Below are 19,400 nucleotides of genomic sequence, written 5' to 3'. Positions count from 1 at the left end.
ATTCGGGGTCTTTTGTGTTTCCATACAAATTGTGAAATTTTTTGTTTTAGTTCTGTGAAAAATGCCAGTGGTGGTTTGATAGGGATTGCATTGAATCTGTAGATTGCTTTGGGTAGTAGAGTCATTTTCACAATGTTGATTCTTCCAATCCAAGAACATGGTATATTTCTCCATCTATTTGTATCTTTAATTTCTTTCATTAGTGTCTTATAATTTTCTGCATACAGGTCTTTTGTCTCCTTAGGTAGGTTTATTCCTAGATATTTTATTTTTTTTTGTTGCAATGGTAAATGGGAGTGTTTTCTTGATTTCACTTTCGTATTTTTCATCATTAGTGTATAGGAATGCCAGAGATTTCTGTGCATTAATTTTGTATCCTGCTACTTTACCAAATTCATTGATCAGCTCTAGTAGTTTTCTGGTAGCATCTTTAGGATTCTGTATATATAATATCATGTCATCTGCAAACAGTGACAGCTTTACTTCTTCTTTTCCGAGTTGGGGTCCTTTTATTTCCTGTTCTTCTCTGATTGCTGTGGCTAAAACTTCCAAAACTATGTTGAATAACAGTGGTGAGAGTGGGCAACCTTGTCTTCTTCCTGATCTTAATGGGAATGGTTTCAGTTTTTCACCATTGAGGACAATGTTGGCTGTGGGTTTGTCATATATGGCCTTTATTATGTTGAGGAAAGTTCCCTCTATGCCTACTTTCTGCAGGGCTTTTATCATAAATGGGTGTTGAATTTTGTCGAAAGCTTTTTCTGCATCTATTGAGATCATCATATGGTTTTTCTCCTTCAATTTGTTAATATGGTGTATCACGTTGATTAATTTGTGTATATTGAAGAATCTTTGCATTCCTGGAATAAACCCCACTTGATCATGGTGTATGATCCTTTTAATGTGCTGTTGGATTCTGTTTGCTAGTATTTTGTTGAGGATTTTTTCATCTATGCTCATCAGTGATATTGGCCTGTAGTTTTCTTTCTTTGTGACATCCTTGTCTGGTTTTGGTATCAGGGTGATGGTGGCCTCGTAGAATGAATTTGGGAGTGTTCCTCCCTCTGCTATATATTGGAAGAGTTTGAGAAGCATAGGTATTAGCTCTTCTCTAAATGTTTGATAGAATTCGCCTGTGAAGCCATGTGGTCCTGAGCTTTTGTTTGTTGGAAGATTTTTAATCACAGTTTCAATTTCAGTGCTTGTGATTGGTCTGTTCATATTTTCTATTTCTTCCTGATTCAGTCTTGGCAGGTTGTGCATATCTAAGAATTTGTCCATTTCTTCCAGGTTGTCCATTTTATTGGCATAGAGTTGCTTGTAGTAATCTCTCATGATCATTTGTTTTTCTGCAGTGTCAGTTGTTACTTCTCCTTTTTCATTTCTAATTCTATTGATTTGAGTCTTCTCCCTTTTTTTCTTGATGAGCCTGGCTAATGGTTTATCAATTTTGTTTATCTTTTCAAAGAATCAGCTTTTAGTTTTATTGATTTTTGCTATGGTTTCCTTCATTTCTTTTTTATTTATTTCTGATCTGATCTTTATGATTTCTTTCCTTCTGTGAACTTTGGGGTTTTTTTGTTCTTCTTTCTCTAATTGCTCTAGGTGCAAGGTTAGGTTGTTTATTCGAGATGTTTCCTGTTTCTTAAGGTAGGATTGTATTGCTATAAACTTCCCTCTTAGAACTGCTTTTGCTGCATCCCATAGGTTTTGGGTCGTCGTGTCTCCATTGTCATTTGTTTCTAGGTATTTTTTGATTTCCCCTTTGATTTCTTCAGTGATCACTTCGTTATTAAGTAGTGTATTGTTTAGCCTCCATGTGTTTGTATTTTTTACAGATCTTTTCCTGTAATTGATATCTAGTCTTATAGCATTGTGGTCGGAAAAGATACTTGATACAATTTCAATTTTCATAAATTTACCAAGGCTTGATTTGTGACCCAAGATATGATCTATCCTGGAGGATGTTCCATGAGCACTTGAGAAGAACGGGTATTCTGTTGTTTTTGGATGGAATGTCCTATAAATATCAATTAAGTCCATTTTGTTTAATGTATCATTTAAAGCTTGTGTTTCCTTATTTATTTTCATTTTGGATGATCTGTCCACTGGTGAAAGTGGGGTGTTAAAGTCCCCTACTATGAATGTGTTATTGTTGATTTCCCCTTTTATGGCTGTTAGTATTTTCCTTATGTATTGAGGTGCTCCTATGTTGGGTGCATAAATATTTACAATTGTTATATCTTCTTCTTGGATCAATCCCTTGATCATTATGTAGTGTCCTTCTTTGTCTCTTCTAATAGTCTTTATTTTAAGGTCTATTTTGTCTGATATGAGAATTGCTACTCCAGCTTTCTTTTGGTTTCCATTTGCATGGAATATCTTTTTCCATCCCCTTACTTTCAGTCTGTATGTGTCTCTAGGTCTGAAGTGGGTCTCTTGTAGGCAGCATATATATGAGTCTTGTTTTTGTATCCATTCAGCCAGTCTGTGTCTTTTGGTGGGAGCATTTAATCCATTTACATTTAAGGTAATTATCGATATGTATGTTCCTATTACCATTTTCTTAATTGTTTTGGGTTTGTTATTGTAGGTCTTTTCCTTCTCTTCTGTCTCTTGCCTAGAGAAGTTCCTTTGGCATTTGTTGTAAAGCTGGTTTGGTGGTGCTGAACTCTCTCAGCTTTTGTTTGTCTGTCAAGATTTTAATTTCTCCATGAAATCCGAATGAGATCCTTGCTGGGTAGAGTAATCTTGGTTGTAGGTTTTTCTCCTTCATCACTTTAAATATGTCCTGCCAGTCCCTTCTGGCTTGCAGAGTTTCTGCTGAAAGATCAGCTGTTAACCTTATGTGGATTCCCTTGTGTGTTATTTGTTGTTTTTCCCTTGCTGCTTTTAATATGTTTTCTTTGTATTTAATTTTTGACAGTTTGATCAATATGTGTCTTGGTGTATTTCTCCTTGGATTTATCCTGTATGGGATTCTCTGTGCTTCATGGACTTGATTAACTATTTCCTTTCCCATATTAGGGAAGTTTTCAACTATAATCTCTTCAAATATTTTTTCAGTCCCTTTCTTTTTCTCTTCTTCTTCTGGAACCCCTATAATTCGAATGTTGGTGTGTTTAATGTTGTCCCAGAGGTCTCTGATACTGTCCTCAGTTCTTTTCATTCTTTTTTCTTTATTCTGCTCTGCAGTAGTTATTTCCAGTATTTTCCCTTCCAGGTCACTTATCTGTTCTTCTGCCTCAGTTATTCTGCTTGATCCCATCTAGAGTACTTTTTTTTTTTTTTTTTTTGCGGTATGCGGGCCTCTCACTGCTGTGACCTCTCCTGTTGCAGAGCACAGACTCCGGACATGCAGGCTCAGCGGCCACGGCTCACGGGCCTAGCTGCTCCGCGGCATGTGGGATCTTCCCGGACCGGGGCATGAACCCGTGTCCCCTGCATCGGCAGGTGGACTCTCAACCACTGCGCCACCAGGAAAGCCCCCATCTAGAGTACTTTTAATTTCATTTATTGTGTTGTTCATCATTGCTTGTTTCATCTTTAGTTCTTCTAGGTCCTTTTTAAATGTTTCTTGCATTTTCTCTATTCTATTTCCAAGATTTTGTATCATCTTTACTATCATTATTCTGAATTCTTTTTCAGGTAGACTACCTATTTCCTCTTCATTTGTTAGGTCTGGTGGGTTTTTATCTTGCTCCTTCATCTGCTGTGTGTTTTTCTGTCTTCTCATTTTGCTTATCTTGCTGTGTTTGGGGTCTCCTTTTTGCAGGCTGCAGGTTCGTAGTTCCCATTGTTTTTGGTGTCTGTCCCCAGTTTAAAGTTGGTTCAGTGGGTTGTGTAGACTTCCTGGTGCAGGGGACTAGTGCCTGTGTTCTGGTGGATGAGGGTGGATCTTGTCTTTCTGGTGGGCAGGTCCACGTCTGGTGGTGTGTTTTGGGGTGTCTGTGGACTTATTATGATTTTAGGCAGCCTCTCTGCTGATGGGTGGGGTTGTGTTCCTGTCTTGCTAGTTGTTTGGCATAGGGTGTCCAGCACTGTAGCTTGCTGGTTGTTGAGTGAAGCTGGGTGCTGGTGTTGAGATGGAGATCTCTGGGAGATTTTCGCCGTTTGATACTATGTGGAGCCAGGAGGTCTCTTTTGGACCAGTGTCCTGAAGTTGGCTCTCCTACCTCAGAGGCAGAGCCCTGCCTCCTGGCTGTAGCACCAAGAGCTTTTCATCCACATGGCTCAGAATAAAAGGGAGAAAAAGTAGAAAGAAAGAAAGAAAGAAAGATGAGAGAGAGAGAGAGAGAGAGGAAGGAAGGAAGGAAGGAAGGAAGGAAGAAGATAAAACAAAATAAAGTAAGATAAAGTTATTAAAACAAAAAATAATTATTAAGAGAAAAATATTCTTTTTAGTAAATAAAAAACAAAAAATGGACAGATAGAACCCTAGGACAAATGGTGAAAGCAAAGCTATACAGACAAAATCTCACACAGAAACATGCACACTCACAAAAAGAGGAAAAGGGGAAAAAATCATAAATCTTGCTCTCAAAGTCCACCTCCTCAATTTGGGATGGTTCGTTGTCTATTCATGTATTCCACAGATGCAGGGTACATCAAGTTGACTGTGGAGCTTTAATCCGCTGCTTCTGAGGCTGCTGGGAGAGATTTCCCTTTCTCTTCTTTGTTCGCACAGCTTCCGGGGCTCAGCTTTGGATTTGGCCCCGCTTCTGCGTGTAGGTTGCCAGAGGGCGTCTGTTCTTTGCTCAGACAGGATGGGGTTAAAGGATCAGCTGACTCCTATATTCTTTTTAAGGCAGTTATATATTTCAAAATAAGAACAGGGTCTTTAGAGGTTTAATGTGTGTGTCTTCAAAGCCCATCAGTCTTCTTTTTTTTAAGGCTAAGAACTCATAGGACATAACCCTTATACGTGAGGAATTCACAGTCTAGTATAACTCATAAAGATAAAATGTATTGAGCACTTCCTGTCTGGTACTGAGCTAAACGTTTCATATGGACTATCTCATTTAACCTTTGCAACAGCCCTTTGAGATAGGCAATAATATTAACTCTGTTTTATAAATAGATAATTGAGGCAGAGAAAGGTTAAGTATTAAAGGCACAGTTTTGAGCCCAGGAAGCCAGACTCCAATGCTTCTATTCATTATGGCATACCTACTTATATTAGGAACAGAAATAATGATAACAGATAATGTGTTAGAGTGTTTCGTGCAACAGGTCCCGTGCATGGGTTTTCCCACTCATCTGACAATAACTTTGGAGGGGAGATATTATTATTTTTCCATTGCAGAGATGCAGAAGCAAGGCGCAGAGAAATTAAACACCATGTCAAATACGACCTAGTCAGTAAGTGGTAAACTGTTCAGTGGCAAACCTGAGTCCCTGGGAGAGCTTCTGTAGCACAGGAAGGTTTGTTTTGTTCTCTCAGTAATTTTGTTTACCTAACTAGTCTGTGTTCTGACAGTTTATTTGATAGTTTCTTGTGTGAAATTTGGAAACTATTGGGAATAGGTTGTAAATAATAGTCATTTTCCCATTTATTCTTATAATTTGGTAGAAGTACTAGTATATGGTATACATACACAAAACGACTGGAAAACAATATTGATCAAATACAAGTAACGAAAACAAAGCAGCAAGTCAATAAAATGGACTCGGGAATTTTCTATCAATTTTAAAGACTACTACTTGAAGAAAGAAAAACAAGACTTATTTAGAGGAAAATGGAGTCAGTGGCACTGACTATAATTTGAATACGGACAATCACAGTTTAGACCTCCTTCTTCCTTAATGCAGGAGTATTATTAGTATCCGTCTCACACTTTGCACCCACAGCTGAGATTTATTTTTTACTTACAAAAGAGACGGTAGCTAGAGGGAAGAAAGAGACATGTCCAGTGAAATTTGGCATGACAAAGAAGAAAGAAAGGGAAGAAGGAGAATATATATATGAGAAAGAGTTTGCCTAAAATATTGATGGAATTGATAATCCCATCAATTATGAATAGTGGAGACAGTAGAAAAGTGTGTCAGTTGGAGGAAGGGGCCGATCATGGAGGTGGTGGGGATCACTGAGTGTACATAGTCCTCTGAAAAGGGATGAGAATGCATGGGTGGGCAAGAGTCAGAGCATTATGGTTGATTGAGTTTACTGAGCCAAGTCAGAACAATGAGGTACTACGGATCTAAAGCTTAGCGCCTAAAACCCAGGAAATGCCTATGTCTGACCACTGAGGCTGGGAAGGAAAGTCATGTATTTTAGGATTATCAGGAATACATGAAAGAAACCTGAGATTTTGGTTCACCTTCCCTTACCTTCCCAATCTCAGGGCAGGCTACCTTAACAAGTCAGTCCAGTTTCACAAGCAAACAAACTTTTCTCAAGTGGATGTCTTAGAATCTTGATCTTTACTTTCATCTCCTTAGCTTCCAGTCATTAGGTTTTAAACACTTTGGGCTCCCTTAGGGAAGACTGCTTTTCCACCCTTACCTAATTAATTTATCTATTTTCTTAGAAAGCCAGAGGCAAAGTCCATATGTGTCTCTCATTTCAGCCTTGAGGCACCTACAGACCATGATTCAAGGTGCCATCTTTCTTCATAGGAACTCGGAGCCCTGGTTGTCTGGAACCATTCAGATGATAGTTTTGCACTGTTCAATGGCCACAATATAGCAAACATCTAAAATTAACTGACATTATTTTTTTTTATTTTATTTTTTTTTGCGGTACGCGGGCCTCTCACTGTTGTGGCCTCTCCCGTTGCGGAGCATAGGCTCTGGACGCGCAGGCTCAGCAGCCATGGCTCACGGGCCCAGCCACTCCGCGGCATGTGGGATCCTCCCGAACCGGGGCACGAACCCGTGTCCCCTGCATCGGCAGGCGGACTCTCAACCACTGCGCCACCAGGGCGCAGCCCGACTGACATTATTTTTATACTTCTTATGTGGCTGGCACTTTATAGCTATTCTCCAAACGGGCCCTCACAAGATCCCTCTGTATTGGTATCATTAATACTTATTCTTACCCTCATCATTTAGGTGAGGTAACTGAGGCATAATTCCACTTGTTTTAAATTTTCATCAAACATTTCATAAAAGTAGAATCACATATTAGAGTGAGCAGAGGGACTTTGTAAAATCCTGTGTCCTAAGTTTTGATTCAGGAAATAAAGTCACTATATCTATTATCATTTTTTTTAAATTATAAAAGCAGAGCAGTTCAGCCTTCAGGGAACACGTTCCTCTAAAAGGCATATATATTCTATGTTTCTGAAATTGCAACCCATATGACAGATTTTTGAGGGGGATATAAAGAATTGGAAAACATGCTTCCATTTTTGGAATATCTAACCGGAAGTAAATTTTACAGATTTCAAAACATGAATAACACTGGAGACAGGCCTCTTATACTTAAAATTTTTTTTATTGAAATATAGTTGGTTTACAACATTATGTCAGTTTCACGTGGACAGCATAGTGATTCTTTGGGGGGGGAGTCTATATTTGCTGAATGAACATTGACTCTTTTCCTTAGCTTCTATAAATGAAATAAATATTTTCTGGTACTGGATCACTTCTCAAAGCAGAATAATGCTCAATTGCTGAACTAAAGATTACAACAATTTCTCTCAATGATGATGAAGATATTGTGTTTATTACAAGACCTTGGGTTCCAAACAATGAAACCTAAAGCTTACTTTAAGTGAAAGGGATCTCATTGGTTTAAAAAAGGGATTTAAGAAAGAATTTTTAAGGAACTATCAGAGTATTTTCAATGAAATATAGATATATAAATGCATTTACTACATCACTTCAGTGATGGGCTTACGTTTATAATTTCTGAAGCTTTCAGTAAGTTATTAAATTATTCCCTAAGGAAAAAAAGCAAAAACAATTCCTATTAGTTCAAATTTCACTAAAAGAATAAATATCAATTCATCTTATTTTATTTGTTTCAGGGAGCCTACAAGAGTAACCAGCCCATCAAAACCCATGGACCTCAGAATAACAGACATCTATTATATGAGCGCTGGGCACGCTGGGGAATGTGGTACAAGCATCAGCCCCTGGATTTAATCAGGTACTGGATTGATAACGGAAGACATATTATGCTATTTTGTTATCCTTTTCTTATTATTTTATTTACCCACCAAATTATCTGTATTAGTTAGGAGGTGATTAAGAAAAAAGAAGCCACTATACGTCTTTTCAATGAAAGGAACTTAATTTAGGGAATCAGTAGCACAGGGGATGGGAAAGCTGAGAAATCAAACAGAAATGTGAGGCAACCAGCGATTAACAACAGCAGAAAATTGCTAACAACCCTTAAAGCTGGAGGGAAAATGAGATGAAGTATATTTCAGAGCTTACTACCTGAGCCGTTGGGCAAGAGCTATGCCATCCACGAGTAGGACTACCTGCAGGAAAATGAAGTGTTGAGAGTCGAGCCACAGAGAATTATGGAGCCATAACAAATTATGGCTGCTCTGGAGACAGCCCTGAGGACAGCCAGGAGAGGAGAAAAGATATGGGCTCCTCCCTTCCTTCCACCTTTGAGACTTCCAGTACCTCCCAGTGTAACTTACCAGCAGCAATTTACAAGTGAATCTATATAATCTACTTTCCCATGAAAACAAATCCAAAGAGGAAAAGGCAGAAAATGGATCTAAGAGCAAAGAGAAAAATGGCCAACATAGCATCTATGCATGTATTTATCCTTCAACAAATACTTAGTGAGTGTCTATTCTATTCCAGGAGGTATATCCTCGTAAATAACTGCTCTCAACTTGAATTAGTCTTGAAATAGTGTTATATTCATGATTTATTTTATTTTGATGGAGAATAATTTGTTCTTATTTAAAAAAATCAGGAAATATATATTAAAAAGGACTTAAGTCCCCAGATAACTAGAAATATTTGTAAAGTAAAATAAAAAAGAGCATTCGTATTATAAGGTTATATTTGTTGATATTTTGAGTTGTTTATGAAATATAAATATCAAGAATAACTCATAACTATATCAGTCATTTTCCCAACAGGAAACTGATAGAACTGATAGAATAGAAGGGGTATTTGAAGAGAATTTAATAATAGAATTTAATATGCAGAAGTATAAATAGAATCAAGGGAGCCAACAGATGATAATGAAGCTTCCAGGGACTGGCAAAAGCTGGAAGCTGTTATCAGACCTAGACTTGAAGGGACAAAGGGAGAGAGCAGTCGGCAGAACTTGTTAAAAGCTATAATCATAGAAGAAGAAAGTCAGAGTAATAAAAAATACCCCACATCTCTTATCCCTCCTTGTGATCTCCTGCTGGTACCTTCAGTTGGCCAATGAGCCTATCAGGAAGCAAGAAGAAGGAAGAAGCATAGGTGTTACTATGCATAGAGGTGAGCCTCCTGGGCACATAGCAGGAAGGAAAAGGGTAGAATGTGGAATGGATGTACAAAGCATACTATCCAACACCAAACCATTTTTATCTCAAACGTTAAGTACTTGGGTATATCCAAAATCAAGATGCTTTGATTCTAATTCAATCACAGCAAATTATCAGTCTTATTTATGCAGGTTAAAGAATAATTGTTTTAGAGATACATGAATACGGTGAGATGTGCTAATTCACAAAACCATATTTAATAGGAATTAAAGTGAAGTTGGGATTTTCAAGCAAGCATTTCAGTGTCAACAGTTCTCCTATCTATAGGAGACATTGCTATTGCTGCCTCAGGTAATTTCACCAAGCAACTTTTATTTTCAATAAATAGGGTGATTCAGCTGCTATTACCAATTCTCTGGGTGTTGACTCAGAAGGGAAATTTTGCTTATGAAAATCATGTATTTTGTGTTCAAGTGGCTAAGGGGAGAGATGTGATGAGGGACCCACCCAAGATGAAGGCCATAAAAGAGTATAGATGGCATTTCAACAGGTGCCTGCTCTCTAGGAACTTTCTTGTTAACAAAATTGAGATGGCGATGAGGCATTCAGATTAAACTATACAATCTTGTACATAGCATTTTGTACAAGACCCAGTTTTCTACAATGAGTAGGAAGATTGCCTTAAAATCTGCGACTTTTTAATTATTTGGAGTTACATTGTTCTTAAGACTATACAATTTTGAGGACGTGAGCCTCTTATTGTGTGGCTTCCTGTCCATAGTGAGAGAAAGAGGGTGTCCTGGAATCAGAGTTTTTTTAATATACTTGTGTCACAGATGATGGACACCCACAGGCAAGGCCTGTGTTCTCTCCTGCTGAAAAAGGCAGTTCAGTAATAGTGGATGGAAAGTGAGGGACTATCAATTCATTTTATTTTTTATAAACAACCATTCCTGAACATGTGTTTGTGTTTTGTTCTCATTTTAAGAATAGACTCAAACATTTAGTAGCCAACACCTATCTTCGTTTCAATCTATTTTTCCATGGGAAATACTGGAATCTGGAAAGAATACATTTAAAAAATGGTCAACTACGAAACCTGCTTAACAAAATAGCTGTGTGGTTTTTTTTCAATGTTTCTCAATAGGCACCAGAAGGATTTAAATTTAAAAACTAAATGAAATGATTCTCTCTAAAAGAGGTCAACTTAACATTTGTTTTTATAATAGAAGTTTTTTATGATAGAAGTTATTTCAGCAGTAGAATCCTATTATCAAATGAAATGTCACATAGGACACCAGTATATAAAACATGAAAAGAAAGTGACGGTGGTTGAAGTGTGATGGGGTGACACCAATAGCAACCCCCTGTTCCTCCTTGCCCTGTCATGGTTTTAAAGAAATTTAAGGAACACCTAGAGATCCTAAAAGATTGTGACTTCCCACGTTCTAGGTTAAGGACATTTTCATTAGCCTTCTTTGCCTGGAACTAGCTTCTTCTCATGAAACAGATCTGAAATCTGCTGTAACTTAGGTAATTATACTCCTGTCAAATAACATTATTGCTCCTCTTAACCTTCAACAATGTATGATTTAAAATCTTGGTATAATGCTTTCCATATAAGGGGGGCTGTCTGTGCAGTCCCTTATAGTCATCGTTATAAAAATGTTAGTAATATGTGCCAAAACCCTACTCCACCCCACAGAAGAACACTTGTTTAAAGGAACAAGTGGCTATATTAGAATAACTGTTAATATTATAAGCTTCGTCTCAGAGTAGAACACTGTCAGTATATAAGAAATGAATAGACTATTGATCTGTCTCCTAGGAGAAATAAATGAAAAAACAAAAAAATTAGCTAAATGGTGCTCAGTGGAGGACAGCTCCATGTCTACGCTTGGTAGAATACGCACAAATTTTAGTTGGCACAATACAGAGAATGGAGTAGAAAGAATGATTTTCAGAGAGAGAAGTCTTGTTAAGGAAAAACACATAACAAGAGAATTTTCTTCCCAGCAAGAATTTTTGCACAGAGAGGTATTCCCAAATGAACTGTAAAACACCAATCTTTAAAACTAGTGCTGGGACAAACACCAGTACAGAATTCCAGAAATTATTATTTTTTACCAGAGCTGTATAAACTGTGACAGTTACTATTGGCAGTAGATTCGGTGAAGAAACAACAACTGAGTGGTCATCAGAACTGCCTTATTCATCTGCTACTTCCATATAAATTATGTTAATAAGCTGAAGGGAAATAAAATGCATTAATTCCCTTCACTTCTTTCAATAAAACACTTCCTGTGGTGGGTGCTAATGAAACAGGACACAGGTCCACTTTCAAGCAGCTTGCATTCTGATGGGGAGGGAGAGGAATAGGGGAGTGACAGGTAATTGTCATAAAGTTTTACAAGTTTAAGACACTGAAACATGGGTGAAGGGAATGTGATAGCAAGAGCAGGGACGTCTAACCCAGGTTTGAAGTGAAATCAGGGCAGGCTTCCCAGCAGAAGTGATATAAAGTACAGGATAAGTACAAGTCAGACAGGAGAAGAGGGTGAAATGTAATATTCCAAAGTAAGGGAACAGCATAAACCAAGGAAGGAATCATGTGCTCCAGGAACAGCAGAATTGAACTTTGTTGAGGAAGATGTGTGATACAGTTGTGCAGATTGTGTCTGGCATAAGGGAGTCGGGCCAAGGGTGCAGATAGAGACAGAAATCAAGTCTGCTTTCAGCAGCTACCTAGAGGGAGATGTTTTTCTAATTTACGCCAAAGCAATATGGTTTAGCACAGCTTTGTGTAAGGAAAACAAAAAGGGATTCTACTAGGAGGATGAAGAAAAGCAAGACCTGGCTTATAAAAAGAAAGAAATAAACATACTCCGATAATAAATAAAATAAAATGACTCCTATAATGACAATGTTTAATGATAGACAATATCACCATTATTGGATTCATTAATGAGCAAGACTATTAAGACACCCCAGATGGAGCGCAGGAGGAACTGAGCCAGTATAGTCAATTGTCCATCTGAAATTGACTAGGTGCGACATCGCTGTTTGTAGTGTCACTTACGTTGCCTTAAGCTAAGGATTTGCTTTCTCATGCAGGCTATACTTTGGTGAGAAGATTGGGCTATACTTTGCTTGGCTGGGGTGGTATACTGGAATGCTGATTCCTGCAGCTATTGTTGGCTTGTGTGTTTTCTTCTATGGAATATTAACAATGAATGCAAGTCAAGTAAGGTAAGCTATTAACAGACTTATTAAAAAAATTTGGCCTTTCTTCTGATTGGATGAAACCTTTATAGTAATGCTGACTATAAAAGCGAGTTATGGTACTAAATTTATTTGCTTGTTTTTGTTTTTGCAGGGGAGAAGCACTATAAAAAGGTCATCTCTATATTTTTATATGCAAAGTCTCTTGGATAAATTCTAAGACTGTTTCTCTTTATGCCAAATGTCTCTTTCTAGTATATCCCACATAATCAATAATTCAGCAATGCAATAGACAGTTCTATATAATTTAAATTTGCATAGTATTTTGTAGTCTTGAATGCTTTCTCAATACATTAATTCAAATAATTGTAATAGCTACAGTTCTTTAAACACTTAAGATATACGAAGACTGTCCAGATATATTGTTTCATTTTATGCAACTTTCATTACCACCTTTGGAGATGAGTATTCCTTTTAGCAGATGAGGGAACCTTACATAATTAAAGATGTCTAAACAAAATATTCATACCATATAAATCCTACCCTAAGTAGTCTCCTTTTATGAGAACATAAAATCACTTTCTACTTTCTTCTTACTCTCTATGAGAATAGATTTATGAAAGATTTTAGCATCAACTTAAGATATCAAAATGGTAGTAAAATAAGATTTGAGAAACATCAAACATTTATCAGAATGGTGATTTTTCTGTTAAAGTTTAAATGACTCAAGATTTGGATATAGGAACAAAACATTATTATTCAGCAGAGGTAAAAGTCACATTAAAGAATTAAATGAGTTAAAGAATTAATTAAAGAATCCTCTTAACAGCATGTTCTATTTACTACACCACAAGGATTTCATCAAGTTCAACCTTGTATGATGCAATTCAAAATATGAAAAAGTACTTTTCCCCTCCTTCAAAAAAAGCTCAGTACTTTTTTTCCCTTCTGGTCCATCTTTTAACCATGGCCTTGCTACTGGGTAGTAATCATGACAGTTAATGGGACCATAAAATGCATTTCCTTGAAAATTCTTTATCTATATATATGTGCACATGCATTTGTATAACAATTTTGCCTAAAAGCAAAATATTTTCATTGTCCCAGGTTTGAACCCTATTCCGTAACCAAATTCCTTGATTTAGTATCTCAGAATCCCCTTGTTCTTCCTGAAGGCCAAATGATAATTAGCATGAAAACAAAGAAACACCTACTGTTCAAAAGCATTTCACTGAGTGATAAGTTTATTTCAGAGTTTTGCAAACTCACTACCGCTCTGGAAGGCAACATCTTCCTGGACAAACATGGGCCCACTGGAAATATTCATCCCCCTTTAGGCATTTCTTTATATGATGTTGAATCAGTAACCTCTGAAGCTGAGAAGTGAGATTGTAATTTGGAGTTCTAGTGTCTTGAAAATAAAAATACTATATATATATATATATATATATATATATATTTTTTTTTTTTTTACTACTTCTCTATTCTCTATGAGTTTGGCTTTTTTTTTTCTTTCTTTCTTTCTTAAGAGTTCACATATAAAGTGGTACCATACAGTATTTTTCTTTTCTATCTGGCTTATCTCACTTAGTGTAATACCCTCAAAGCCCATGTTGTCACAAGTTGCAAGATTTCCTTCTTTCTCATGGCTGGATACTCTTCTATTTTGTGTGTGCGTGCGTGCGTGCGTGCGTGTGTGTGTGTGTGTGTGTGTGTGTGTGTGTGTGTATCTCAAATCTTCTTTATCCGTTCCTCTGCTGATGGACACAAGTTGTTTACTTATCTTGGCTATTGTGAGTAATGGTGCAAAAACATGGGAGTGCATATACCCTTCAAGATCCTGTTTTCATTTCCTTTGGATATATACCCCGAAGTGGAATTGCTGGATTATATGGTGGTTCTATTTTTAATTTTTTAAGGAACTTCCATATTGTTTCCCATAGTAGCTGTACCAACTTACATTTCTATCAGCTGTGCACAAGGGTTCACTTTTCTTCACATCCTCACCAACACTTGGAGTTTTTTGTTTTTTGTTGTTGTTGTTTTTGGCAGTGGAAGCGTGGAGTCCTAACCACTGAACTGCCAGGGAATTTACTATTTCTTGTCTTTTGGATAATAGCCACCCTAACAGGTATGAGGTAGTATATCATTGTGGTTTTGATTTACATTTCCCTGGTGATTAGTGATGTTGATCACTTTTTTATGTACCTGTTGATTTATGTATCTTCTTTGAAAGAATGTCTATTCAGTTTCTCTGCCTATTTTTTAATCAGATTTTTTTTTTTTGCTATTGAGTTGTATGAGTTCTTTATATATTTTAGATTTTAACCCTGTATCAGATATATGATTTGCAAATATTTTCTCCCATTTGGTAGATTCTCTTTTTAAAATTATTTATTTATTTATTTATTATTTGGCTGTGCCGGGTCTTAGTTGCGGCACACGGGAACTTTTAGTTGTGGCATGTGGAATCTAGTTCCCTGACCAGGGATTGAACCTGGGCCCCTTGCATTGGGAGCTCGGAGTCTTAGCCACTGGACCACCAGGGAAGTCCCCTGGTAGATTGCCTTTTAATTTTGTTGATAGCTTCCTTCGCTGTGCAGAAGCTTTGTAGTTTGATATAGTCACTCTTGATTATTTTTGCTTTTGTTGCCTTTACTTTTGGTGTCAAATCCTAAAAATCATTGCCAAGATTGATTTCATAGTTTTACAGTTTCAGGTTTTAAATTTACATCTTTAATCTATTTGGGGTTAATTTTTGTGTATGGTGGAAGATACATAGGTTCATTCTTTTACATGTGGATATCCAGTTTTCCCACCACCATTTATTGAAGAGACTATCCTTTCCCCATTGAGTATACTTGGCTTTTTGTCGAAAATTGACCATATATACATGGGCTTATTTATGGTTTCTCTATTCTGTTCCATTGATCTATGTACCTGTTTTTATGCCAATATGTACTCTTTTGATTACTATAGCTTTATAATATTGTTTGAAATCATGGGGTGTGATGCCTTCAGCTTTGTTCTTTCTCAAGATTGCTTTGGCTATTTGGGATTTTTGTGGTTTCATAAAAATGTTAAGATAGGTTTTTCTATTTCTGTGACAATACCATTGAAATTCTGATAGAGATTGCATTTAATCTGTAGATCTTTTGGGGTAGTATGGACATTTCAAAGTGTGAAATTTTCTAATCCATGAGCATAGAATATCTTTGCATTTATTTGTGTCTTCTTCAATTTCTTTTGCAAATGTCTTATAGTTTTCAATGTATAGACCTTTCACCTCCTTGGCTAAATTTAATCCTAAATATTTTATTCTTTTTGATGTCATTGTAAATGGTATTGTTTTCTTAATTTCTCTTTTTGATAGTTTTTTGTTAGTATATAGAAACACAACTGATATTTGTATACTGACTTTTTTATCCTGCAACTTTACTGAATTCATGTGTTAGCTATAGAGTTTTTTGATAGTCTTTAGGGTTTTAGAAAAAAAATGGTCTTTTAAAATGAATTGACAAAAGCAGAAAATGATTTTTAGGCAGTTAGCTACTGTTCAAATTGGTTCCATGGAGAACATATTCACAAAGTTTTCCCATGTGGTGTAGACTTCCTCCTCCAGGCTTACAAAGCTGAAAATGAACAAAAGGCAATGAAAGGAATAGATTTTCTGTTCCTATTGATTTACGTGCCAATGAAGTAAATTAGGCTCCTTTTGTATGAGATAAGTATTCTTTAACCTTTAGCACAAGGAGTGTTTTAAAAGGCTCTAGCAAACTCTTTTCTTCTGTGCTTTGTGGTATTATATTACTGCTACTTCTGTCACACTGTAATTAAGATCCTGTCAGACTTTCTATTCTAAACTAAGATAAGCATCACTGAATATCTTGACTTTCAAAATTTCATGGGACTGAATTTTTCCATTCAAGGTGTCAGACATGGTTAAGTCTTAGGTGTTATCATGGCGAGTGAGTGGAGGACATAGGGCTTTTATTTTGAGTTGCTTTGTTTTAGTTTTGTTTTAAGCTATTTTTTTGTTTATTGCAAGGCAACAAAATGTTGAAAAGCTGAAGATTGGGTTGTATTATGTTTCTACCAGCTATGTTCACGTGAATTAATGTCATATTTCTTACCTGCTCTGCAGTTAATTGTAGAATTACATGAAAATCATGTTATAGATTATTTATTGTATGTATATGTGCATGTATATATTTACATGCACATTGGTCTTATACAGTCAAAGGTGGTCAGTTTTGTGCCATGTAGAGCATGTATCATAGCAATATAAAAATGAACAAGCAGGTAGATATGGTCCCTGCTGCTCAGGCTTTGGGTTTCAGGTCTGGGACAAAGGGCAGAAACAACTCTCCAGTCCATTCTTGCCTCTTTGGCATGAGAACTCTGTATTTGGTCCTCAGTACTGACCAGCTTTTCAAAAGCTGTTACGTCCTAAAGGGCCTCTCAAATCCTCTCCTGACAACATCCTCAGCAATAAGGTCTTCTTCCATTTATCAAGTGCCTATGATGTGCCAGGCACATTATCAATATTCATTACATAATATCCCAGTTGCATATTATCTCCAACTGGAGATGAAGAAATTGATGCTCAGAGAGGTAGGTGACTTAGGGGGGAATATCTAGTAAGTTTAAACCTATATCTGATTTTTTAAAATTGTGGTAAGAACACTTAACATGAGGTCTACCCCCTTCACAAATTTTTAAGTGCACTACAGTATTGTTAACTACAGGCACGATGTTGTTTGTACAGCACGTCTCTAGAACTTACTCATCTTACATAATTGACACTTTATACCCATTGAACAGCAACTCTCCATTTCCCTCTCCCTTACTCCCTAGGAACCACCATTCTACTCTGTTTCTATGAGTGTGTTTTTTTAAGATACCTAATATAAGTGGAATTATGCAGTATTTGTTCTTCTGTGCTGGCTTATTTCACTTAACATAATGTCCTCCAGGTTCATCCATATTGTTGCATATGGCAGAAATTCCTTCTTTTCTTAAGGCTGTATAATATTCTGTTGTATGTCAATTCCACAATTTTTTTATCCATCCATCTGTGGATGGACATTTGGGTTATTTCCATATTTTGGCTATTGTGAATAATGTTGCAGTGAACAAGGGAGTGTAGATATCTCTTTGAGATTCTGATTTCTGTTCCTTTAGATATATACCCAGAGGTGGGATTGCTGGATTAAATGGTAGTTATGTTTTTAAGTTTTTGAGGAACCTCTGTATTGTTTTTCATAGTGGCGGTACCAATTTATAGTCCCACCAACGATATTCAAGTGTTCTAAATATTCCACATCCTTGCCAATACTTGCTACTTTTATTTTGTTTGTTTTGTTTGATAATAACAATCACAACAGGTATGAGGTAATACCTTGTGATTTGATTTGCTTTTCCCTGATGATTATATCTGATTGTAAAATCCATGCTTTACTCATGCTTCCATACTGCCTTCCTTTAAACCTACTTTCATATTACCACATTTCCCCAAAATGGACATCACCAAGCATCTTATTCTGTGCTTTGTCAGGTTAACAGGATTACAGGAAGCATCAAGACCCTAGAGCAGGTCCAGGCATCCATCCCCAAATGGACAAATTGCTCCCTCGTCCCATATCTTAAATGGGTTGTAATTATCATTCCTTCCAATCAGCCCTTGATGTGTATATCTAACAACAGGTATAAGACAAAAGAAAGCCACACTTCTAGCAGTGGTTTATATTATGAGTTTCTGCAAAAGAAATTAAGAAACACTCAAGTTGGGCACTCTCCCTCCATCTAGTGGTTGAGTAAAGTCAAAGAACTTTGTGATTTCATCTCAAATTCCATATTTTAGGCTAAAAAATACATTACCAAAATTGTTTAATATTTTTTATGTTACCTATCAAGTTGTATTTTGGACAGCTTATAGAAAATCAGTTTGATGATTCCGGAAATAAAAATAAGGCTAGTCTAATGGCTGGGATTCTAGACTGAGTGCTTTGAAACATCTGTGCTTTTGTGTGATCATTTGGAAGGTGGGAAAGATAATATAGTGTTAACCGAACTTAATACCATTTTAGTATGAGATTTCAATGCAGGGCACATTATGTCATTCTCAAAACACAGTTAATTGTGATAGCAAGCCTATTTTAATAAAAATTTTCTTCAGGAGGAACATTAATTCTTATTTATACAAATTAGTAGTATTACTAAGAGGAGGTATAATTGTCTCTTTCTTTTGAGTTTTTAAAATGTACGTTTTACCTGCTTCCTCCTACTTCACATAGACATTATGATTACTAGCAAGATGATGTGAGTGAAAGTGGGAGAATTATAGTATATATAAGACCTGTTACACCATCATTATTATTAATAACAGTTTTTGACAGGAAAGTTCCTCTTAATATGACATAAACTTATCTGTCCTTTAGATGAGTTATAGGTGATGGAGAACTGGACCTAGAATCAGGAAAACCTAAACTCAGTTCCCTAAATTACCTCTTGTTAGCTGTATGACCTTGAGCGAATCACTTAAATTAAACATCAATTTCCTCTCAGTTTGGAGATAGTTACCATTGCAGGAGACTGCATTGAGGACTAAACGTAATGGACATGGACCCACATTTGCTTTTTGTAAAGTGTTGTATTATTGTATAGCATTATTACTTACTAGTCATTTCCAGTTTGGCTTGAGATTATACACATCAGGCATTTGAAATACACATGCATTATTTTTTGCTTTGAATGTATACATTTTGAAAACAGCGAAAATTGCTA

At 36.5% G+C, this 19,400-nt stretch overlaps 2 protein-coding genes across 4 annotated transcripts in view; one reads left to right on the top strand and one right to left on the bottom strand.

Annotated features, from left to right (window-relative positions):
• The window catches only part of ANO3 (anoctamin 3), a 414,788-nt gene that overhangs the window by 318,424 nt on the left and 76,964 nt on the right, over positions 1–19,400 (top strand). The window contains 2 exon segments of the mRNA XM_060159496.1: positions 7,974–8,095; positions 12,507–12,641. Of these exon segments, the coding sequence (XP_060015479.1) occupies positions 7,974–8,095; positions 12,507–12,641 (257 nt within the window).
• The window catches only part of MUC15 (mucin 15, cell surface associated), a 90,600-nt gene that overhangs the window by 51,145 nt on the left and 20,055 nt on the right, over positions 1–19,400 (bottom strand). Inside the window, exon 4 of one of the 3 annotated variants that reach the window (XM_060159501.1) lies at positions 16,148–16,246. The exons of the other annotated variants lie outside the window; for them this stretch is intronic. Coding sequence (XP_060015484.1) covers positions 16,239–16,246 — 8 coding nt within the window. The 3' untranslated portion in view covers positions 16,148–16,238. Of the gene's footprint in view, positions 1–16,147; positions 16,247–19,400 lie in introns of those variants that run through there. 3 annotated transcript variants of the gene reach the window in all.

Source organism: Lagenorhynchus albirostris, chromosome 9 (genome assembly GCF_949774975.1).
Source record: "Lagenorhynchus albirostris chromosome 9, mLagAlb1.1, whole genome shotgun sequence".
NCBI classification, from domain to species: Eukaryota; Metazoa; Chordata; class Mammalia; order Artiodactyla; family Delphinidae; genus Lagenorhynchus; species Lagenorhynchus albirostris.
Note: the sequence above shows the minus strand (reverse complement) of the source record. Positions and strands in the feature narration are given on the sequence as shown.